The following is a 22865-nucleotide window of genomic DNA, read 5'->3' as shown; positions in this document are numbered from 1 at the left end:
CCGAAACTCTATCCCCACAAGGCCGTCAACTTGATAAACATTGAAATGAATGCACTCTCGTGTGGAAATACGATACAACCTATCAGTTGTAATTTTTATCATTGTCAATGGTGTTAAGCACGCTTGACTCGGTAAATTTTACTTGTTTACTGAAGCCAATGATCTATAGCCATACTTTCAACATTCGCAGTTGGCATGCTCATCGAAAAATTGGTGGGTCTTGGATAGAGATTTTCAATGCAGATCTTCACTCTGATATTGCTTAGCCAACATAAATGAAGGGGGGTGGTGGAAACTCGAGATTGCAAATCGACTTCAAAAATCTTCTGTTTGCCAAGAGCCCCCCTAAGTGGTCGGTGGAGAACTCGGTTTTTGGCCGCCAACCCCGTAAATTCGTTTGTTGACCCATCAGGAGAATTCGGTAATAAATAGTGTGATGCATCTAATGCCCCCCTGATTTCATGCAAATACACACACATACAATCACTGGACATTCCTGTCTGTGCATCTGGTGTCTGATTTCTAAAATTTGATACCGAAATCAGCTGCGTAAGCACATATCGGAGTTGTTGCATCTACCTCGGTCACGATAGTGAAGAATCAAATTTGGAACGATGGTCGACTCTGGAGCATTGATGTGGTAGCCAACATCACAGGTTTTGGATGCATGGTGGGACCCTGAACTATCCATAGTAGCCCATCAATGTCAGATCGTGATCCTTCCCAAGCTATCTGTTTCCACGTACACCGCACCATTCTCGCAGATTTGATAGTCACGGTATGACGCGAGAGATCGCGAGGAAAAAGAAAAATCTTTCGATCTGAAACCACGCAAGGAAGTTCAGATTCATGACTGTGCTTGTTATATCACGGAATCAGTCAATATGTGGCACGCTCCTCTCGCAGCTGGAGGTCTGTTACTTCTGAGTTGTCTTGGTTCAGCAACAGAAGCATACTGGCCCTATACCTCCTTCAAGACTGGACCCTGGGAGCCCCCACAACTTCAAATAAACAAGACGGATGGCATTGACCCAGGTCTATTTTTCATTCCCATCCGAAATGAGAATCCCCTTGGCAGCGCTGTGACAATATATGACAACGATGGTGAATTGGTCTATCAAGGCCCCGAGGAAAAATCAATGAATTTCCGAGTACAGAAACTGTTCGATCAGGATGTTATCACATTCTGGTCCGGGAGGTAGAAATCGTCGGCGGCTATGGTTATGGCAAAGTGCACATTCTTGATACGACATATCGGGAAATCTATACGATCACACTGACTGACAACTCGGACTTCAAGTTCGTCACTGCCACTGGGAAGTCTCACGACTCATACATTGATGTACATGAACATCAGATCACCGACCGGAATACGATTTTGGTCTCCGCAATTAACGTCACCCAACAAGATCTGAGTTCATTTGATGGTCCATCAGATGCATGGATTACCGCGAGCCAGTTTTACGAAATCGACATTGCTACCAACGAGATCGTCTTCGCCTGGAACTCCCTTGATCATCAGGATAAGATCCCGCTGTCCGAATCTAGACAACCGATGCTAGCCCACTCCGTTCAAGATAATCCATGGGATTTATATCACTTGAACTCGATTGCAGCAACCAATAATGGATACCTGATATCCATGCGTTTCTATTGCTCCGTCTTCTTTCTGAACAAGGACGGCAGCGTCCGTTGGCGACTCGCAGTAAGCTACCTTGACAAAGTATCACCACGCTTTCTTGATCAAGAAGAATCTAACAACAATTTGCAGGGCGATAGCGGCGAAGGAGACATCACTGGTGAAGAGATGCGTTTCTCATGGCAACATGATGCCCGCGTATATAACGAAACAAACAAAAGTCTCGTTCTCAGTCTATTCAACAATGCCAACAGAAAAAGCCAATCCGAAGGCGAGTCAACAGGAATGGTCTTCAATATCGACTTAACCACCATGAACGGTTCACTACTTTCCAACATATCCGATCCCACCAATTCAACATATTCCCAAACACAGGGTAATTTCCAATTCACCGATCCTCTCTCCACGACCTCGAACATTATCATTGGCTACGGAAATGTTCCCCAATTCAAAGAATACAATAGTAAGGGCGAAGTTGTCTTCTCAGGACAATTCGGAGCCCCAACACACGCCATGTCGTACCGTGTATTCAAACATAACTGGAAAGCTACGCCATTCTGGAACCCTGCTGCTGTCATCGAAGATGGTGTCATCTACATGAGTTGGAATGGTGCGACTGAGTATGATAATTGGGCGATATATTCTCTTCCATCCATCGATTCGAACGAAACGACCCTTCTAGCCACACGTACATGTACTGGCTTTGAGACCAATATGAACATTTCTGATACGAGTGGTGATCAGATCAGGTTTATCAAGGTTGCTGCTCGCAGGGGAGAAACGATTCTTCGCTTCAGTGATGCCATTGAAGTGTTTTGATTGTCGTGTTTTGAACATTGTATGTTTACCTATAGCATAGATACATTCCTGCCCATCGAGTTGATGGTGGACAAACTGTACAATAGTAATTTATTCTAATGAATATACCTAGACATTTCAGAAGAATGAACCATTAAAACTTCTGGAAAATCATCAGCATTCCAACTTAGAACTGATTCAGTTAATCTTCAAGTTTGACAGGAATGTGGCATACAGTTGAAGTATGCGGGGAAGTGGGTCAAGGTCGAAGCTGAAGTTGTATAGATCAGTGTGAAGGTGACAAATGTAGTCATTCCAGAGACATTATAAGATATAGTATAGATTCAAAGATAAAGATCACTGATCAAATAACGAAAAATTGGTATTTATGCTTATACAAGCCATAAAGGATCACAATCGAAGGAAATGTATATGCGACATTGCTTTCCCAGTCCCAATTGGGAATCATCAGGACCAAATTGAAGAAATATACAAGATGAATCATGCAAACTTATAGAGGCAACAATTCGTCACTTGCCAATATCTCAGATATAGCTCACCTTGACGCCCATTCCAACTGTACCTTTAACCTTCTGCCAGGCACCACCTGTAATCCTGCGAATTCGTTCCCGCACATCCTGCCGACTCATAGCCATTAAGATACCTAGCAAGAGGAGCACAGTTCGCAGTATTGACATTGGATTCCCGGAAATGCTTTGAACAATGTGTTTGAACAGGTTTCGAATAGCGTTCGTCACAGCCCGAGACTGGCTGCGAGTCTCGGGCTTGAGCTGTTTCTTGGAGTTCTTTGAGCTAGAAGAAAGCGCGGTTCGGGCTGAAGATTTGCCATTTGACGATTTGTCTGATGCTTTGGACCCTTTGCCCTTGGAAGGGCTGCGTGTGCTACCCTTCTCAATGCCATAGTCCACCTCACTGGTATTCCGCTTGTGACCATTTGCTTTTGGCTGCGCCGCCGCCGCCGCCTCCTCAGCCTGCCGGCGCTCATCTTCCCGTTGTTTGTCCAGTTCGGCATCTTTCTGACGTTGTAATTCGGCTGCACGCAGCTCGCCTCGTTCCTTTTCTTCTTTGAGTCCTTCTAAAGTCTGGAGGAAAAGCTCTTTGCGTTCCTCGTCCAAGACTTCACTCAAGTTGATAAACTCGGTCGCATATTCCCATTCTTCATTGCGAGGGAGTACATGCAGAGTGAATAGCTCGATAATCCTTACTCGGGCAGCGAGATCCTTCGGCGTGTCTGCTCCGCTTGATGCAGACATACGCTGTTGTTGGAACCCATTGGATACATCTTGGAGACGCTCAGCAAGGTCAAGATTGGGCTGTCCGTAGGAGGAGAGATAAGTTTCTAGGCGTTGCTGGTTTAAGGCTTGGGAGGATGAGTGGTTGAGGAGTAGGGTAGCGCTAGTCAGAAAGGGTCAGCTGTGAGCCACTGCGAACGGGTGGAGATCGGGAAGCTACTCACAGGTTATAGACGACCTCCGCATCCACGGAGCCTTCACGGCCTTGGTAGCCAATTTGTACGACGGTATCCCAGATACCACCGTCTCGTACTTGGGTGGCCATGTTCTTCCATTCTTTCTGACCAAATTGATTCTTGCCCTCCTCTGCGCCAAGGTCGACTATTGCGCTGAGTAGGGTAATGTAGAGGTTCCACACTTTGATTCTCCACGTGCTAGGAGCAATTGCAATCGGGGCAATTGCTGCCGCATAATCGCCATTGGCGTATTGGTCATCTGGTGGTGACTCCCCAGTAATAATTGGCTGGAGCGACGAAAGCGACTCCGGGAGACGTCGCGTTAGATAGAGCTGGGAGGCTTTCTTGTAGGTCTTAGAACAGAGCTTGGTGGGGGAGGTGGAGGTGGAGGAAGAGGGAGATGATAATTTTGTAGAGGACATATCTGTCAAAGATATAAGAGGAGCATGGAAAATAGGGGAACAATCGTCAAGAAGGTGTCGGAGTTGCGCGAAGGAGAACGTGGAGGTCGGAAGTTGGGGCTGCGATCGGCTGTCGTTTTCCCTCGGCTCGCAAGTCCGGGGTCGTCCTCAGTCACGGGATCCTCGGCGCGGGCAACTAAGGCGGTGAATACTATCTACATAGTATGTATGCCTTCGATATCATGTTTAGAAGCCTGAGTAAGCCATTATTTTTGGAGATCTATACTAGACATTATACTTCTCGCTACATCTGAATACCATAAAGTGGAAATTTCCAGTAATTTTATTATTAGCGCAGCCAGATACCTACCTAGGTTATCTATCAAACCCAATGGTCCTAGGATCTGTGGGAGGCTACCATTGCGTTCTAATGTTGAGGAACCCATTCGACTCAATGATATATATTGCGCAAATTCTAGCTGTAGATTCAACAAACGATCGTGTAGAGCGACGTTGAAGGAAACCCTCTTCCATGTCCCGAAAATGGGGTGATTATGTACATTTTTACATTTTTGGCATCCTTGGATGCATGCGAAACAGAGTATCTTGGATTTGCCTTTAACATTGGCTACAGCTTTGTATGATATGGTAAACCGCAGAGGGAAAAATAGATTTTGTGATTAAATTTTATTTATCTTATTTGTTGTCTTCTGCTGGTGTCTATATTTCTCCGTTCTGAGGAGAAATCCTCAATGTTTAAAATAAGATATGAGATTGGTGCCGAAGTGTGCGCGACAGCTATCTAACAGTACACCTTAGGTTGTATGAAGGTACCGCTAGCGAAAAATAGCCGCAAATCATTCTAAGCACCGCTGAATGGTCAACTGGCCGTGGGAAAAACAAGACGCAGTGACGATAAGGAATGGGTGCCTGGAAGAAGAAAAAAGAAGGAAAGAAGGAATTTTTGCGAATTTAAACTGCCTTGCCGGGCGGTCTGGCCTACTTGGGTCTAGCGCCAACGTGACTTGGGAACTTTTCTCGGGGCTCTCTACATCGTCGGCATCAACAGCAGATCGCTGAAAACATCATCACAACATGTCGTCCGGTTCCAATGGCGCCCGGCGCATAACGTCGCTACTGCGTATGTATTTTGCACTACTTTGCAGCTCATTTGAACTCTCCACTAACCGCCCCTATCAATAGGACCCTCCAATCTTGACTCTGGCGTGTGCAGAAGCTGTCAGGGTACCCTTGGTCGTCGCAACTATGCATCTGCTGCGACTGCCTCTACTACTGAGGCTGCCACCGATGCACCGGCCTTCGCTACTACCACCGCTACTCCCCCTTTCCCTTACACAATCAAAGCCGGCGTGGTGCTCTCACGTCCACCCCAAATCACCCGTGACCTCGAACCCTTCGAAAAAGCCTACCATTTCTATCAGAAGCGTCTGAACGAACGGCTGGCGTTGCCTTTCACAAAATATTTTTACTTCAAGCGCGGAACCCCGGCAGACGAGGATTGGAAGAAGAAGGTTCAGGAACGACGAACTCCCGCACGCGACATCGGCAAGTACAACGCGTACGCCAGTGACTCATGGAATGATGAGCTTCTCCTTGGCTCCAAGGAGGCTGAGCCTGAGCATCAAGTTGAGATGCTTGTGCAGGATGCAGAGTCCACGGCCAATGCCACCTCTCAAGATACCAGCAAAAAGGAAGAGATCCCCCGACCGCATTCACGGGTGACGGAGGCGGATAAGAAGGGCGACCAGAAAAGCTTGAACCGCCTGCTCTCACGGACATTGTACTTGCTTGTTCAGTCAAAGGAGGGATACTGGAAGTTCCCCAGTACTCCAGTCGAGATGGACGAGACTCTTCGTCAGGTCAGTCCAATTTTACCCAGCACCCATCGCTTGATTTCAAAAGGACATAGAAGAAAAGGGAGTACATGATTGCTAACTTGGTGCTTCCACTTTAGGCCGCTGAGCGTACCCTTTCCCAGACTGCCGGTGTCAACATGAACACCTGGATGGTTGGCTTCCACCCCGCTGGACACCACGTCTACACGAACCGCAAGCCCCACGTTGACAAGGCAACCGGTGCTGAAAACCACGGCGAAAAGACTTTCTTCCTCAAGTCCCGTATAATGGCCGGCCAGGCTGATCTATCTGCCAAGAAGGACCTCAAGGACTTCAAGTGGCTATCCAAGGAGGAAATCCAAAGCCACGTCTTGCCGCAATACTACAGTTACATCAAGAACATGCTGGCTGATCGGTGAACAAGTCAAGCATGAGATACCCCATTAGGAAAAGGTTCTGATGGGTCAGGGGAGGAGTATGAGAAGCGAGAAGAGACTATCCAGCCAGGACTGGAAATTATTTCCTGGAAACGCTATTGGCAGCGTTCTGCATATACTTTATCACGTATGCCATGTATAACTAGATTTTCCCTTGTGCTGTCAATTGAAATGTTTGAATAAGTTCGGAGTCCCAGACGCCTTGCCATATAACAGTGCCCACATTGATGGAGATTAGAAAGGTAAGATCAATCATTTGAGGTTAAATTTCTGGCCTTGCACCACAGGTTGATCTTTGGCTGTCTTGCCTGCAAGACTCTTTCCGCACATCGGACAAGCTATATCAAAATTAGAGCTTGGACTTGAAACGAATCTCCGACATGATAGGAGTAAAGTGAGGTCGATGCAGACGTACCGTTTCTTTTATACGCGCATTTCTGGCAGAATTTCTTCCCTTGCTCCGTTTTCGTCTTACAAGACTCGCAAGAGGAGGCATATGCAGCGTAGGGATTCTTCGCTTTGGAACTGAGTAGTTTATTCTGCAATAGTCAATTAGCCTCTTCGCCAATTCATTCAGGCAAATTCCTCATTCAAATTTAGTAGATATCGAACTCTCCCATACCAATATAGCGAAAAAAAAAGGCAAAAAGAAATGATCATAACATACCTTCCCTACACCCGTTGCACCAAGTGTCGCCTTTCCCTTCGAGCCACCTCCTAAGGTAGTCGATGGCGAACCGTAGTACATATCATTCTTGTTTTTGACACCTGGAGTGGCGAGTTCAGTGCTCTTCAGCTTCTTCTGACATTTTGAACAAACCATGTTGATGGCTTTAGGAGATTGAGGTGGGAGATAGTTGTATTGTTAGGATTTGATAGTAGCGGGTGGAGATGATGTTATCCTCCGCTCTCCACCGCCTGACGGAGAAGCCAGGAGCAGCACGATGTAGTATAGTGGTTAGTTAGTATATATAATTTTGTTAACATTGCGGATTAAATTGGGAGATAGAGTTATTTTGTTATGTGCATAAATTTGAGTATAGCATTTTTAACATTTTATGAGTGTTATGCTTCAGGTCCATATGCACATTATCTACTGGATGCCAGTGGATTTTGATACCACATGTAGCAATGAACTTATGCTGAGCTAGCATACAAAATGGGGTTCATGGAAAACGCAAAATACCCGGCATGAGCTGGTTTCTATTCTACCCAAGCCCAACTTTGACAAAGCATGCTCCATGGACCACCTGGGAATGGAAAGTGCTATAAACAGTATCCCGCAGAGATTTAAGTCCCAGTCGGAGCTTGATGCGCTTTCGCATGCGTGAGCATATGACGAAATAAGAATCCTATGTAGTGCGCATTGTATCATATTCCTGAATTCTGGAGACAATCGTCTTATAACTTCCTCCAATCCGCATTGTTCTTGGCTAGATTCGACCAGGCTCTTTCCACCGGTACTGGAATATCAACATGAGGAATAAAGCTGCGCCCATTGGGACCATAGCCATTCTCGTCATCTCGTAATCGTGGGATTTCTCCCAAAATAAGTTCAAGAAATCTAGGCATAGACCACAGCCCAGAGGAGTCGACAGTGGAACAATAGGTCAAGACGCCTGTTGAACTCTCTTCGACCTTTGGCACAAAGATTGGGCAGCTAGTAAAATCCACATCAAATGGCCAATTTTCATAAGTTTTCTCGAATGAGGCTCTTGTTCTCCGCATCATAGTAGGGTCTTGTATAATGATGCAGGAGGATATGTCGTGAAATCCCTCCTTGTCCAGTACTTTGCGAGTAAAGGAGGCGTTGAGCCCGCAATTTGTAGACTGATCCTCGATGAGGATACGACACCCTTGAGCTTCGATAGCGCGCCGATTGAAAAATCTTTCCAAGATTAGCTCCAATACCCGAGCCTCTGGGAGTCCCTCAACTTCCTGGCTTATCTGTGAATAGCGCGGGTGAATTCGTATGCTGTCGTAGAGCAGTTGCGTAGAATGGCCCACGCCACCACATAATACCAAGCACTTTGCCAATGATGGTCGATTTTCGATAGCGGTGAAGAGTGATTCGGCTTGATATATCACTGCAGAGGCGCAGATGACGATGCAATCCACTGACCTCGATGTTGAGGAGAGATCTGATAGCCCCGCATCACTCAAGAACGCAGCCAACACGTTTATGTCTGTCGCGGCAGTAAAGATATCCATGCCGGTCATGATTGCGGATCTGACCAATTCTAGTAGAGCTGCATCAAAGACACGTCGGCGATGTTGTGTTTCTAACTGAGATAGTCTGTGTTGTGCAGGTTTCTCAAATGGTCCGCTCTTCCACATCGGGAAATTATTCCGGTGGAACCACGATTCATACTTCAGATTCTAACCCGATAGTATTTGTATGGCCACTTGAACAAACCCTCCTTCTGATATATAATATTGAAATCACTTGTTGTTCTGGATCACCACCGACTTCCTTAGACCACTCGAAAATCGAGATTCGCCGCTCATTGAATGAGGTTGAAACAGCAGGCCTATAGATTAATCTTGCACCCTTTCATCGTAGAAATTTAAGCTCATTGGTCTCTAGACTCGGTTCATAGAATGATACAATTGGTTTGTTAGCTGAATCCGGTGAAGTCACTCAGTAAAGACTCCCATTGGATCTCATCGATAGGCAGCATGTCCTCCAGGTTTCCATCATTCCCATCAATAGACGACCATAATTGAGGTACCATAGGATCCTCTTGAGGGTGATCAGCCCCAATCATAGCTGTGCCCTGGCCGGCGTCTTTGGACGAGGTAGAGCCAACTATTGCCTTGACTTGGTACGGATAACAGCGTGCTAGGAGCCGCATTTTAGAGCAAAGACTTCCCGTGATATCCCACTCTTTGTCTGCGGGAGACATTCCAAAGAGTCTTGTGTCGAGGGCGTTAGCGAGCTCTGTAACTACATGAGGATAATCTGCTGCTTCTAAAATGGCCTGCACCTCAGTATCCGTAATGGAGCCCTCGGAAGCTGTAAGAATGTTGAGAATAGACAAGACAGCGGTGGGAATATAGCCCACGGCGGCACATATGTGGGCGCTTGTAATTATTGTCATCTGGGCAATTTCCGATTCTGGCAAGGTCCTGATCGTACTAATAACTTCCTTGCCTCGCTGGATCATAGCCATCAACATGTTTATTCTGACTGCGCCGCTAGACTCTCCAGTCCATAGTTGCTCTCGAAGTGCTAGCTCCTCGAGTCGCATCTCCGCATAAAGGAGTTCGGTGCGTATGGCATTCCCTAAGAGGCTAGGTTAGTCTTCAATATAAGAATAATGATGGTTCCAAGGCACACCTAGTGGGGAAGGGAAAAACGGAAGGTTTTGCTCTATTCGAGCTTTCGTGCTGTCAAGTTGTCGTTGTAAAGATTCGCGTATAACTTGAATCAGTGCCCTTCCGCCTCTCGCGTGCATCGAAGCGTAAGTATCATCCATTATTATCAAGAAAGACTGCAGTTGAATAAACGGTGCAATCATTCTGTCTGATAGATTTTCGGTCGACGCCAGATTCTCAATGCACTCATCGATTCTACTATCGTGCTTCACAGTAATTGGACGGCCAAGTGTACTATGAAGGCTTTTAGACGGTTAGCTGATGACGAACCTACTAGCAAAGAAAAATTCACCTAGCCGATAACCAATAGGTGCCTAGCAGAGCTCGCTGCTCATCCAAACTTAGACTAGGCTTCCTGTGTAGCCCCAAATCATACAATATAGAAACACAAAATTGAATCAGCAGCAATAGCTGCGGGTGGTACCTCTCCGCAGGGTAAGTGTACCATGCGCTGTAGACTAAGAGACCACGAAGCAATTCAAGGTTCCTCTCAGACCGTTCCACGACCCTTAGTGTAATATGTTTCATGACTTCCTCGGTAACCTTTTTGCGCAGAGGGTGTGAGCTACCTATGGTCGCGCCAACGACACATGAAAAGAGGAAAGGCTCTCGTTTCCTGAGCCGAGTTGCTGTCTCGGTGCTTGCAATCAGCACAAAGGGAAACTTGGGTACAAGGGCAACCCTGAATATTTGGATCAAATTCTCGGCCTCGCTTTCACTCAAGAGCCCTCGATCTACCAGAGACGGCTGACCCGCCAGACCGGACCTTGTTGGGGAGAGCAAGACCATGAGATGGGTCTCTAGCAGCATCGAGGAGTATTGAGATATCTGCAGACTCTAATCCCGGGCCTTGCGATGAGCTCGAGCCATTAGTAAGAGATTTAGAAACATCCACTGGGGTACCAGGCGATATCCGCCTGCTATGATCGTTCTGTCGGGTCAAGGCAGACAGTTGCGACGTTAGCTGGCCGACCTGCCCCTCTAACAAAGCTACGCGGCTATATTGATAGTCAAAAACACATAGTTCGCTCGTTTCGATCTCAGGAAGACGCACCTTGGTGCAGCCTTGTGTTTCTTCCTTGTCTGTGGAAGGTCAAGATACGTGCATGACTTGCCCAAACGAGCGCATCGCTGACATAAGTTGACAGCCTGTGGGGTACATTTAGCTTTCGCATTAGTGCAGGCCACGCATGCCCTCCTCTTGACTATCGGACTAGCGGTGCTCATAATGTTGATATAAGATGTCGGACGAGGAACGGAGCGGCCGTCTGACCGTGCTGGCCGGCAGTTTTGGGTGATGAACGGACCGGCCGGGAGGTACGGATCGGCCGGTCGGGAATGCTTGGCATTCCGTTGAAGTATAAGACAGAAGTAAATTCAAAGATATTCGAGATAGCAGATCCAACAGCCTTTTTTATTTGATACTACTCTACATTATATCTGAAATAAATCAATCATGTCATCATACGCAATTACTGGAGCTTCTAAGGGTATCGGCCGCGAGTTTGTGCGTCAACTCGCCGCCAACCCAGCCAACACGGTGCTGGCTATCGTGCGAAATCCCAAATCGCCCACGGTATCTGAGCTAAACTCCATTTATCCTAATGTGCACCTGATCGAGGGAGATGTCACGGACCCAAAATCTATCCTCGAAGCCGCTTCAGCTGCAGCTGCCATCACAGCTGGCAAACTAGACGTGCTTATACACAACTCCAATGCTGTTGATATGTCGACTATGTCCTACAGCCCATCCCAAATCCCCTTTGATGCCGAGGCGACAAAGGCGATGTTTGACCTGCCATTTATGACGGGTATCTACGGCGGTCTATGGGCGACAAACGCCTTTCTACCTTTGATTGAGAAAGGCACCCAGAAAAAGATTGTGCATATCTCCACGGGCATGGCGGATTTGAACTTGATTAACAAGTCCGGAGTTAGTAATGCTGTCGCATACTCTGTTGCCAAGGCTGGAATGAATATACAGGTCGCCAAGTATGCTGCAGAGCTAGCACCAAAGGGTATCAAAGTCTTGGCCTTGAGCCCTGGATGGGTCGATACGTGGGAGGGTAAGTAGCATATTGTCCTATCTGGCGTCTAAAACTGTAGAGGCTGATTTAGATATAGGAGAAAAGCCACTTGCTCTAGAAGAGGCTAATAATTTCCTGTTGAACCTGTTCAAGAAAGTCCATCCTGGGCTGAAAGGTCAAATCCAGCCTGAGGAAAGTGTAAGAAAATGCCTTGAGGTAATTGAACTCATGAGTGCCAAGAATAGCGGTTTGTTGTTGACTCATAATGGCGACCAAGAAAATTGGTTTTAAGCCATTCAGGTAGCACTAGTAACTTTGAGGTAGATAGCATGGATTGATATCTTTTTTTTTCTCCTTTAAGAGCCCGAGGTGGCAACTCATACTTAGGTCCTAGGCTAGCTCTATAATTGGTGAAATAAATTTCTAATTCATTATGTCCAGATATTCCATATAATTATAATATTCAAGGTAGTAACATATACTGGGTATTTCGTGCGCGGCATAAAGTCAAAAAGGAACATCAAGCTTCAAAAAATAAATAGACCAGACAAGGCATATAACTCGTGGCAGTACTAATACCAATCGATGACTTGAGCAATGAATGCAGAAGTGAGGATGGGTAATAGCACTGGCGCTACTGAATTTCGCAGAGGCCAAGCCCAGTGACACTAGCTGGACTTAGTACCGTTAGGCAGTCTAGGGTCACTTTTGTGGTTGTGGTGAAGGTTGTAGTTCGTATGGCTGTACTGGCTGCTGATATTGCTGCGGATATTGAGGCTGCGGCTGGCCATGGTAGGGCTGGAATTGCTGATTGTATGCTGGGTACTGCTGGTATTGTGTCTCGTAAGGATACTGCACTGTCATTGGTGGTTTATCCATCGAGTTATCGATATGGTGCCAGCCCTGACAGCCGAGCAAGATTCCAACAAGGGTTCCAACACCGAAAATGAATTGTAAAACGGAGGTTGCTGTTGGCAAGTAGTCGGGAACGAAGGTAGTTTCCTCGATGTAGTATCTGATGTAGATCACGACATTCGTAAGACAAAGGGCGAACCAACAGATACTTCCAATGATAATAGCATAGATGGGAGACTGTGACTATGTAAGCTTCTTTTATTTGCTTTTTGTGGTTGTTGTCGGGAAATTGAGAGCATTCGGTAAGTCATGGGAAAACTTACTCGCGAAGGGAAGCGATGAGAGCCGGCCTTGACGGCGGCGAATAGAAACCAAGCAAAGATCTCCATAGATACCACCCAAAACAGAATGACTCGGGCAGAATCTACTTTGTTCATACTGTCCACAAGGTCGACCAAATTTCCCCTTGATCCTTGGACATAGTAAACCCTAAATGCCACATATATTCCCCAGGCTGCGATTGAGATCGCACCCAAAATAGCGAGAATCACCCAATGAACAATTGAAATGGCAGCATACGGCTTTCCGGCATCCGTGAGACGATTGACCACACGGTGGATCAAGTTGTAAAAGACATAGACGATCAACCAGACAGATAGGTCAGAGAAAAACACTTGGAGCATGAGGTCAATATTATAATATTGAGTCACGACGGCTTCAGCAAGGAAGAAAACCTCATAAACTATGGCGGTAATCATGAAGCTGGAACAACGATCAGTCAATGGATGATCACTGATAAGATTTATAAATTGTAATTGTATTTTCTTTTCTTACCACAACCATGTGATGATAGCCATGACAAGCCCCTTCTTTTGGCCATTGTGATTCCGAATCAAGCATGCCCATGTGAGGAACCCAATGAGTGCAAGGGCAAAAAGAACATCGAAAGCAAAGCCTGCGATGAAGAGACTTTTGGATTCATACATGTCCAAAGAGAATGAAGTCTCTACAGACCAAGCGCTTGAAGATCCATAATAGGAACTACCAAAGCCTCCTGATCCACGTCGCGGCGCCATTTCCTTTGAGATGCAATATGCAGCTTTGGTGGGTCAAGGTTAAGTGTAGCTCTTGGTTACAATCAATCACGACCAATTTGCAGTATTTTTGTGCAAACACTACACGAGGTCCCAAGGTCTCACAAGTAGCCCGCCTTTGTGTGAATTTGAGCGCAGAAAAGAGAAAACCTCACACTTTTGTGGCTCTCGATCCTTTTAAACATGGTCAAGACCCCAGGCTAGATAAAGCGGCTCTTGGGACCCTGAATACGAGGCTGAGCCGAGATCTCAGGGCTTCTATTGGACAAGGCAGTCTTAGGGCAGTAAAGAGGCGCCTCCAATACGAGCATACCTGCGTTGGCCTTATTTAACTTTACTCACGAGGCCAGAAACATCATTTTGCCCTGTTTTTGTCTATTGCGTTCTTGACGCTTCATGATGCATTCTAGGGATTGTCCATCTTGTGCCCCTTTTCAGAAATTCGGCCCCAAATCTGCTTTTTCTTCGTCTATTTTTAGGTGTCACCAGCGTAAACCAGTTTTAAGGGCCAGATTTAAGGTCTTTCAAAGTGTGATAGAGTGATTCAATATTTACATATGCATGACCGGAGAGATTTGTGTAAGATTAGTCCTTTCAAGCCAGTTGAATCATCCCTTAAGTACTGCTGTGGCGTTTCAAGCCAAGTCAACATCACGGGATGATTCAAGTAAAACAAGCTCAATCAAAAAGGGCTTCTGTTTCGGTCAGTGATTTAACAGGTGATGAAGAATTGCGGGTTAGCCCCGTATTTTGAAGGAGAGAAGATGTTGTTCCTAACTATCTGAAGCGCCCTTGAGATAATTACTAATCATTATGAGTCCCGTGATCCACCAATCACAGACGCGACTCAACATCGTCTTTCTTTTATTGACACGCTCCAGTCGTGCAGCTCCCACCTGCACTCCTCCTGCAAATTGCCTCCAGCATTAAGAGGCAAAGAGATCTTGCTTCTTTCACTTAAGTCAATTGTGCTGTGTACCAAACTCTGATTTCACAGCTGTACCGACGCGATGCAGAAGATTCAAACGCATCGACGATTCGTTACGCTGTCGATTCAAACAATTGTTTAACACTCTGCAAAGAGCTCTCTAGGCTTGGGGGGAGGGATTTCACTGGCTACGCAGAATTACCGGACATGGTTTACTTCCTTAACTCCTCGTTTTTATACAACGTAATTTTCAAAGGTAATCTAGCCGCTGCGAAAGTGCTGTTAGACGGAGTCGATCCAAATAGCAGAAACAGGTCTGAGCACATGTCTTTGGATGATGCCAGTGGACAAGGGCGTATAGCCGTTGTCAAGAGACTTCTTGCGCATCCTAAAATCGGAACCGGTGTATGCGACCATATCCACATGACTGCGTTACATCATGCTGTACGTGGAGATCATACTGAAATCGTGAGGTTACTACTATCTTGCGGTGCTCATGCAGGACCCATCTGCAAAATCGGCGGGATCACTTCCCTTCATAGCTGTATATGGAACCAACAACCAGAAATAGCTCGTCTTCTTGTCAATCGAAAAAAAGTCGATCCTAATGCGCTCTCATCACAGTCAACACCATTGTGGCTTGCTGCCCATGTTAATAGACAGGGCCAGGTTTAGATCCTGCTTACAGATAAGCTGGTAAATCTAAACATAACTTCCTGCTCGCTCGGGACGACACCACTGTTAGAGGCTGCTTTTTAAAAAATAACAAGGGAATGGTTGATATGTTATTATCGGTCGGTGCAGACAAGAATATCAAAGATAGGACTGGTCTTTCAGCCGCCAGCAGCCGCCATGATATTGGATGCACCAAGTGACGAGGCTCGCTACTAAATGATCCATGGGCACCCACTGCTCGACAAAACTCTTCTGTTTCGGTCTCAAGGGGATTCAACCACTCTCCTCCTTCAAAATATTTGGCATCTTCAATGTTGAAAGGTCATCATTGATAAAGTGAAAAAAGTATTGATGCCCATGACCAATGTTTGGTCAATTCGTGGGTTTGCTGGAGCTGCTGACGACAACCTAACTGATCATATTGTTGTTCTCTATAGGATCCTCAATCGTGCAGCGAACATATCTTCTATTGTGGTTCTCCCGTGTAGTTTCTACATTGTCCAAGGTACTCTACGTACCCCTCTACCCCTCTGGGATCTCGAATTACAGGCTAGATCTTGTCCCAAATCATGGCTACAGGAGCGAAATAGAAAACGAGCACAAGCCTCATGACATACTCATAACTTTATCAGGGACCACTGGTGGCTATATCTATCAGACTGACCATTCATAATCTTTTAGATATAGGCAGCTATCTGTATAGATTTTCACTACCATAGTCCATACTAGACCATGGTGGTCTAGTACTATACCCAAAATGTGCAACTTCGCAGGTTAAATTTCGAAAATCTTTTGTAGAATCTGATTTGATCTGAGTAAAAATATTGTAGATATGATTTCGGCCATTCCGTCTGGCTTAATGTATGATACAGCGTGAGACTCCGCAATAGATTACCTTCTTCAGCCGAGTGCAGCCCAGTGGAGAGTAGAGGTTGTGGCTGAGTCGCACCACCGCCACGCAGCTTGGAACTCATCGCTTCTCTCAACAGCAGCTGCCAAGGAAGATCCTGGAGCATATCTTCAGCTGTGCCTGCACGAGTGGCTTTACATAGAACCACGCAACATGCATCGACCCGACCAATTGTCTTGGAACATATCCAAAAGACCCATTGCCGCCGTGGCGACACATTCACTACTGTACGTCGCACGGGCGTCCCAGCACGAGAGCAATCCACCGATCTGAAGCTGTCTTCAGCTCTATGTATCGACACGTGGATCTCAATGCCTTTGATGTCTAGCTATGGGTCACTGAGCATCTCATCTTTACTTTGTGCAATTCGCAGTCGATTCCTTCGTCGTACTCTGTTCCTTCTCCACTTGCTTGCTCCAAACTCGCCTTTGATGCAGTTTGGGCCCGCATGGTCCACCGGCCTGTCACAACGTGATTGATTCCCCGGGATGCATGGGGTCCCGCCACTTGTGAACTGGTCCGCCGAAGCGAATCAAGCACACGCTGGAGGCGATATTGTCAGGGTTTCGACCCGACTTCACTTAAAATCGTAGATTCCGACAATGTGGTTCTTCCCAAGTGAGTGGTACGTTCACATCCAGGTCAATGGGGTCACCTAGTAGCCTTGACGCCCCCCCGGTTAAAATCCCCTGAAAGATATTCCCCAGGGGCTGGCGTCGTCACAAAGTCCATTTCATCATATAAATAGAGAACTACTAGTCACGATGCAATGAATGATCCCTTTTTCTTTTCTTTTTTTAGAGGACTCCTTTTTAAGCCATTTGCATCTGACGCAGGACTTCGGCAATTCTTTCGGGCTATACTATTTGTTCTTGTGCTTTTTCCAAGGTTCCGCCCCCTTTTTATATTCGTTGAATTTCAATTTTTGGTGTTGTTAGTCCTTCAATACTTCAATCGACCGCATTCGGCACTCCGCAGCATCCGCAGTGCACCACAACCTCAACCATTTTTTTCTGGTCAATTTTATTTTCAGAGTATAATTCTTGACGAATTTTATTATCCTCTGGTTAATTGCAATTCTGCCCTTCAATATTCGGGTGCCTGCTTAAACTTTCTCGCCTAATGCGCTGACGCCCTCTGCTGTACCTCGACCAGCCTGCCTGATGATCTGCAGGAAATCGGAGCTCAATTACGGTGCATCATTCAAGATCTGATCTCGGACAGCAATCTAGCACCGTGTGGCTTATCCCCGCTCTTCTGCTGCTTAAATTTGAATCCCGTCTGTCCCAGGCCAGAAAAAGAACAGAGATTAAGAAACCACGGTATTTCAGGAGAGCAAAACCAACAGACTAGAACTAAGCTTCAATATGCCACCCAGCGGCTCCTCGTTTACAACCCTAAACCTACCTCCAGCATTCATTCTCCCACAATGTATGGAATATTTCAGTTTAACAGCCGGTCCAAACACCGATCTATGGCGGAAACCGCCTAACGGTGATACTTCAACCGCCCCTATTGTCTTTACCTCACTTCGACACCCATTCGTTATCGCCGAAGTAACCGTCAGCGCAGACTGGGAAATGGAGTGGGATCAAGGTGGCTTAGTGATCTTCGCTGGTGCAGCTCCCCAATCCTTCTCCTCAGACACAGCTGCTCTGTCTCGCCAAAGGGGCGGGCCCAACCCTCCCTGTAAATGGGTGAAAGCAGGCATGGAGTTCTCATCAGGTACCGTCAATGCTTCCAGTGTGAGTGCCACCGCCGATGGTGCAGACTGGTGTCTATCTCCCCTCGTGCAGACCGTGCCCGGTCCAACAGTACAGTCACTGCGTATCAAGCTCGAGCGTATCGGCCACGCCTTGTGGATCTGGTATCAGGTACCATCGGCGTCACCGTATGCACTTTCACCTGGGGCGGTGGGGAGTACATGGAAGAAATTGCGTGAAGTAACGTGGTTTTTCTACGGGGTAGAAGATAAATTCGTGCATGTAGGTGTATACGCAAGTCGACCGACGGGTATCGGTCGTGGACAAACCATGTGGGATGCTATGCATGGGGTTCCATTGGAGGGTGCTTCGGCAAGTGGCTTGCCCGATGGGTTGGTAGTTGAGTTTGAAGATCTGGAAATCTTCTAGACATGTTTTTATTCTCGGGATCTATCATCTATCCCTTTTCCTTTCTAGCCCAATTGATCTGAAGGTCTTTGGGTTTTGTCATGTCACGACTTATTGGTCTTCATTCTGCAATCGCGATGCTTCCCAGCATTTAGCAAGCGAGTTTTCGCATGATCGGAGTCGACGTTGTTCTCTAGTTATGTGTTATTTATTTCAGTTAATGTTAATAATGCAATCTGGTACCAATTCTTGATGGTGCAAGTTGATATATAGAATGAAATAACGTTAGACTTTAAGTGGCTATATAGTATATAATTGTGAGCTGGTGCAGTACTACAAGTACTGCCCAGATGGCAGCGGCGATGGTTCAAGTCTGTTCCCTCATACTCTGGTAATCCGAGTGTTTACCTCAATACTAGTTTGAAATTTCGGCCTGGGGAACTGGGCCTTGAATCTCTAATCTAGGTCAACAGTGGATCATAGAAAGTTGGAGGCATGCATTACGAAGCTAGCAGTACTACCAAGTAGTACTAATATTCGGGATTCCGAGCCATCCGTAATTATGTATGTTACCCTGTACAGCAGATGAAGAAATTATAAAAATAAATAAGATACAAAATAAAAACAGTAGCCGGGTTCATTCCTCGTCTCGGTATACCTCCAGGACTGTTAAAGCCACGGGTGGTTGGAAACACTCTGTTTTGTGTTCACAGGGCTGTAGTATGTAGGAAATCGCTATCGGCATAAAATATATAAGGTAGTGAGTGATAATAACTTGTTTAAATGTACAGGAGCTCTAGTAATCCTACGACGAGACAATCTCATCTTTGTCGCCCAGAATAGACCTCGAAGGGATATAATAATATATTCAAGCAATATATACCCATCATTGCACAATCAGATGAATGTATTAAAGGCCTTGCTAACTCCAACCTGGAGTGAAGCGCGCGGCAAGTTCTTCACCGCTGCCAAGACTACTAGCTCTACGAGGTGAGAACGACACATCCAAATCCAAGGTTCATACCACGCTACAGTGAGCTAAATTAAGTGTAGTCGGGTTTCGAAATTTGTCTCAGATAATTGTAATTACGAATAATAAGTTCATAACACAATGTTGAAAGAATGAATTGATGTCGTTGATGTCAGCTGAGTCACTGCCGGCGGGTAGCCGGAGCGCTTTGCCCGAGAACCGGAGCTAGCGAGTTTTCACTGCGCTGGGGTCAAGGTCACACCGGACGGCATCACCGTGTCGTTGGGGTGTATCTGGCAAGCTCGATCGATAGAGAGGAGTCTTGTGAATGTATCTTCCAAACATTGATACTCAATGAACGTGTGTGGTTGAATGATGGCTGGGAAAAGTTTACACGTAGCTTCCGTCGACCCGACACCCCATATCAAGGGGAAGTCTGGGGGTTGAGATTGAAAGGACTCCAGATTTACAGCTGAAGCGCTGTCAAACGGAGCTTAAGCTGATAGCTAGCAATTTAACATACGTCGATTTATACGTGGGCTGATACGGGATGATTTAAAGCTCCTTGCTCAGGTTCCGGGGGTGAAGGAATCAGAGCGGATGGAAAAGGAGCTGAATCTAGGAGGGAGCAGATACGACACTCAACACACAGAGTTTTTGGCTCTTTCGAAATTGGGATGGGTGAGGCCATATAGACTCTATATGTACAAAAAGAAATAGGTGTTGTAGATGACGCTGAAAAGTAGTACATGGTAATACATCACGACCAAATACCCTCCCCGGCGGAAACAAAGGAAAAGAGTAAGAAAAAAGGGGTCGAACAAACAGGGAGAGAAACTGTCTATAATTTTCTTTCTTTTCTTCGTTCCTTCAAAGGCCGATTGTTCGAGGACCCGAGGATAGATGCGTAGATACTATCTCACAAGGCCATGTTCGAAAGATGATATGGTGAAACGCTTAGACGTACTTGCACATCATGGCAACCATCAGGTCGAACAGACCCATGGCCTCGACGAAAGCGAAACCCAGAATGGCGTAGGAGAAGAGCTGGCCACGGAGAGCAGGGTTGCGGGAGACGGACATCAGCAGAGCGGCGAAGACGAGACCGATACCGATACCGGCACCACCGAGACCGATGGCGGCGGAACCCATACCCAGGTTCTTGGAGACCTCAACCATAGCGGTGGCGACCTCAGAGGAGTACTGACGGCGGGCAGCGGACTGGAAGGCGTTGCGGGCGTTGGCCTGGAGGAGGGTAGGGGAGGCGCGCTTGGGAGCGGCGAAAGTAGCGACGGGGGCCTTCTGGGAGGTGAAGGTGCGCTTGGTGGCAGCGTTCAGCTGGAAGCGGGCGGCAGGGCGAGCGACCTTGGAGGTCTGGGCCATGGTGGTAGCCAGACGGCTAGCGAAGACACGGGTAGCGGCCATTGTGATGAATTTGGGGAGGAGTTTTGGAGGGTGGTTGGAAAAGAGAGAGGAGTGTGGTATAGAAAGGAACTTTTCAAGGAGGAAAAAGCTGGGAAACTACGGAAGAAGGCCTGTCTGGGACATAAATACTCCGCGGCACAATTTTCGCCCGTCCGCCTCCCGGTCGAGGCTAGTGCGCGCGTGAAAAAAGCCCTACTCTGTGCGGAAGACATAGTATTTCACTTGCAAATCATTGGTACGAGGAATGCTAAGGGTGTGTATTGCATTGTTTTTCAATTTCAGTAAGAAAGGAGCGTATAGAACGTGTATTGTCTCTTATTGCGATTACGGGTTCGTCCGGTGTGGTGGATCCTACCTGTATTCAAAGTATCCATAATAGTGGAGATTTCCCAGGTATGGAGGATCCAGTTCCATAGAACGGCAGAGTCAATTGGCCTATCCAATGTTGCCATACGTACTACACAGGCCTTTGATGCCGATGAAATGCACCACCAGACACTGTTTCTCATCTATCAATTGAGGGAGTAGGGGGGTGGAGGGAAAGAGAAAGTCATAATGAAGCAAAAGGGATAGCTCTGCTGAACAGGAAAAAAAAATTAGATCACCCCTGCAGTGGATCATAAGCATGTTCCAACTGAGTGGATCCGATCCACCGATCCATAGATTGTAAACCAATGACAGTCCATTCCGGACACCAAAAGCAGCCCAGGTTTCCAGATTTCTTCCCGGCGTCGTCAAAACCGGGCCGACTCGGATTCCAGGTCCACTAACTACGGATTCACTGGGCAACCACTGCTGTTTGGCTTCCCCTTTCCTCGGAAACAACCTCACCGAGTGGTCTATGGTAACTTAATGGGATCCGGTGGTCCGTTTAGGTCTGTAATTTTGCTCCCTTTTTTCTTACCAGCATCTCTGTCAATCAGACACGCCACGGTTGTCGATGCAGGGGGGAATCGGGCTGCTTTTTATAATGCCGGCACACCGGAGGGTTCCGAGAGGAAGCAGGCGACCCGGAGAAAAGGAGGAACAAAAATAAACCAGATAATAAATCTAAGTTTCTTTTTTTTTTTCAGGGAAAAAAGGAGGCAGAAAAAAAAAGCAATGAAATTTTACGGATCCATCCTCGCTTCCCTCGGCCTCCACCCGCTGAATTCCTGACCCGCCAGAACCCGACTATCACGTCCACAATTGGGACACCCTTCCGGCTCACCCCAACAAGCAATCCGGCACGACACCAACTGGCCCGCTATAAAGGTCTCCCCCAGACGAAATTCACAGGCCAATTTCAATGGGCCCGGACGACCTTATATAGCCCACCACCGCAGTCAAATTTACATAGAAAGGGCAGGCGGCTCTGCTCCGTGGAAAAAAAAGCGCCGGCTGCAGTTCGGCTGTTCGCAGGAGCTTGGCGGACCCACACAAGCTCGATTCAGGGTGCGACGTTGGCGAACGGACTTGCGATGCAAGATCCCTTTCTTAGCTATTTTAGTCTTTTGAATATTGATATTGATATGTTAAAGTGGCCATTGCTGGTTTTACTCACTATAGTATATCTATGAATTTTCATTCATCTGACTACTATACGGAGAACAATTACACTTCTCGCAATGCTGACAAGAGACAGTCGGTGGAGTCCGGAAGGGAGGGTCGGGTGTTTTAGGATACCATCAAAATTACCATCGATACAATATAAAATACGATATATTACACAGAACCTGTCCTCGACTCATCGCAGCATCATCGACCCGCCGTGAGGTCATGCGAGTCGTGTCCTTGGCAAGGCCAGCTGTCCATTCTGGGATTTGGTATGGTGGATGGCTGAGGTACAAGCCCTTGCTTCCCGCGAACAAATAGCAGAGAAAAAGAAAACAA

At 46.7% G+C, this 22865-nt stretch overlaps 10 protein-coding genes across 10 annotated transcripts; 4 read left to right on the top strand and 6 right to left on the bottom strand.

Annotated features, from left to right (window-relative positions):
* Positions 1–884: 884 nt before the first annotated feature.
* Positions 885–2458, top strand: N7469_007437 (arylsulfotransferase family protein; the record flags this gene model as incomplete). Its single annotated transcript, XM_056646355.1, has 3 exons — positions 885–1104; positions 1158–1705; positions 1772–2458. The coding sequence occupies 3 exons, from the start codon at positions 885–887 to the stop codon at positions 2456–2458; spliced, it is 1455 nt and encodes a 484-aa protein (XP_056499796.1).
* A 524-nt stretch (positions 2459–2982) lies between these two features.
* Positions 2983–4348, bottom strand: pex26 (the record flags this gene model as incomplete). The annotated part of the gene is made up of 2 exons (XM_056646354.1): positions 2983–3853; positions 3915–4348. The coding sequence occupies 2 exons, from the start codon at positions 4346–4348 to the stop codon at positions 2983–2985; spliced, it is 1305 nt and encodes a 434-aa protein (XP_056499795.1).
* A 1074-nt stretch (positions 4349–5422) lies between these two features.
* N7469_007435 (mitochondrial 54S ribosomal protein mL46) lies at positions 5423–6602 on the top strand (the record flags this gene model as incomplete). Its single annotated transcript, XM_056646353.1, has 3 exons — positions 5423–5468; positions 5531–6207; positions 6303–6602. 3 exons carry the CDS (start codon positions 5423–5425, stop codon positions 6600–6602), a joined length of 1023 nt encoding a protein of 340 aa, XP_056499794.1.
* Positions 6603–6872: 270 nt separating this feature from the next.
* On the bottom strand, positions 6873–7443 carry N7469_007434 (cysteine-rich PDZ-binding protein; the record flags this gene model as incomplete). Its single annotated transcript, XM_056646352.1, has 3 exons — positions 6873–6958; positions 7036–7159; positions 7288–7443. 3 exons carry the CDS (start codon positions 7441–7443, stop codon positions 6873–6875), a joined length of 366 nt encoding a protein of 121 aa, XP_056499793.1.
* A 578-nt stretch (positions 7444–8021) lies between these two features.
* N7469_007433 (YdcF family protein) lies at positions 8022–8840 on the bottom strand (the record flags this gene model as incomplete). Its single annotated transcript, XM_056646351.1, has 1 exon — positions 8022–8840. One exon carries the CDS (start codon positions 8838–8840, stop codon positions 8022–8024), a length of 819 nt encoding a protein of 272 aa, XP_056499792.1.
* Positions 8841–9238: 398 nt separating this feature from the next.
* On the bottom strand, positions 9239–9871 carry N7469_007432 (uncharacterized protein; the record flags this gene model as incomplete). Its single annotated transcript, XM_056646350.1, has 1 exon — positions 9239–9871. One exon carries the CDS (start codon positions 9869–9871, stop codon positions 9239–9241), a length of 633 nt encoding a protein of 210 aa, XP_056499791.1.
* Positions 9872–11454: 1583 nt separating this feature from the next.
* On the top strand, positions 11455–12316 carry N7469_007431 (SDR family oxidoreductase; the record flags this gene model as incomplete). The annotated part of the gene is made up of 2 exons (XM_056646349.1): positions 11455–12064; positions 12123–12316. 2 exons carry the CDS (start codon positions 11455–11457, stop codon positions 12314–12316), a joined length of 804 nt encoding a protein of 267 aa, XP_056499790.1.
* Positions 12317–12727: 411 nt separating this feature from the next.
* N7469_007430 (uncharacterized protein) lies at positions 12728–13956 on the bottom strand (the record flags this gene model as incomplete). The annotated part of the gene is made up of 3 exons (XM_056646348.1): positions 12728–13123; positions 13204–13672; positions 13715–13956. The coding sequence occupies 3 exons, from the start codon at positions 13954–13956 to the stop codon at positions 12728–12730; spliced, it is 1107 nt and encodes a 368-aa protein (XP_056499789.1).
* Positions 13957–17854: 3898 nt separating this feature from the next.
* N7469_007429 (uncharacterized protein) lies at positions 17855–18619 on the top strand (the record flags this gene model as incomplete). The annotated part of the gene is made up of 1 exon (XM_056646347.1): positions 17855–18619. One exon carries the CDS (start codon positions 17855–17857, stop codon positions 18617–18619), a length of 765 nt encoding a protein of 254 aa, XP_056499788.1.
* A 1906-nt stretch (positions 18620–20525) lies between these two features.
* On the bottom strand, positions 20526–20993 carry N7469_007428 (ATP synthase subunit C family protein; the record flags this gene model as incomplete). The annotated part of the gene is made up of 1 exon (XM_056646346.1): positions 20526–20993. One exon carries the CDS (start codon positions 20991–20993, stop codon positions 20526–20528), a length of 468 nt encoding a protein of 155 aa, XP_056499787.1.
* Between the last annotated feature and the right edge of the window lie 1872 nt (positions 20994–22865).

Source organism: Penicillium citrinum (genome assembly GCF_028827155.1).
Source record: "Penicillium citrinum strain IBT 23319 chromosome Unknown utg000006l:1.0-3011923.0:1.0-3012962.0, whole genome shotgun sequence".
NCBI classification, from domain to species: Eukaryota; Fungi; Ascomycota; class Eurotiomycetes; order Eurotiales; family Aspergillaceae; genus Penicillium; species Penicillium citrinum.
This window is presented reverse-complemented; position numbering and strand designations above follow the sequence as displayed.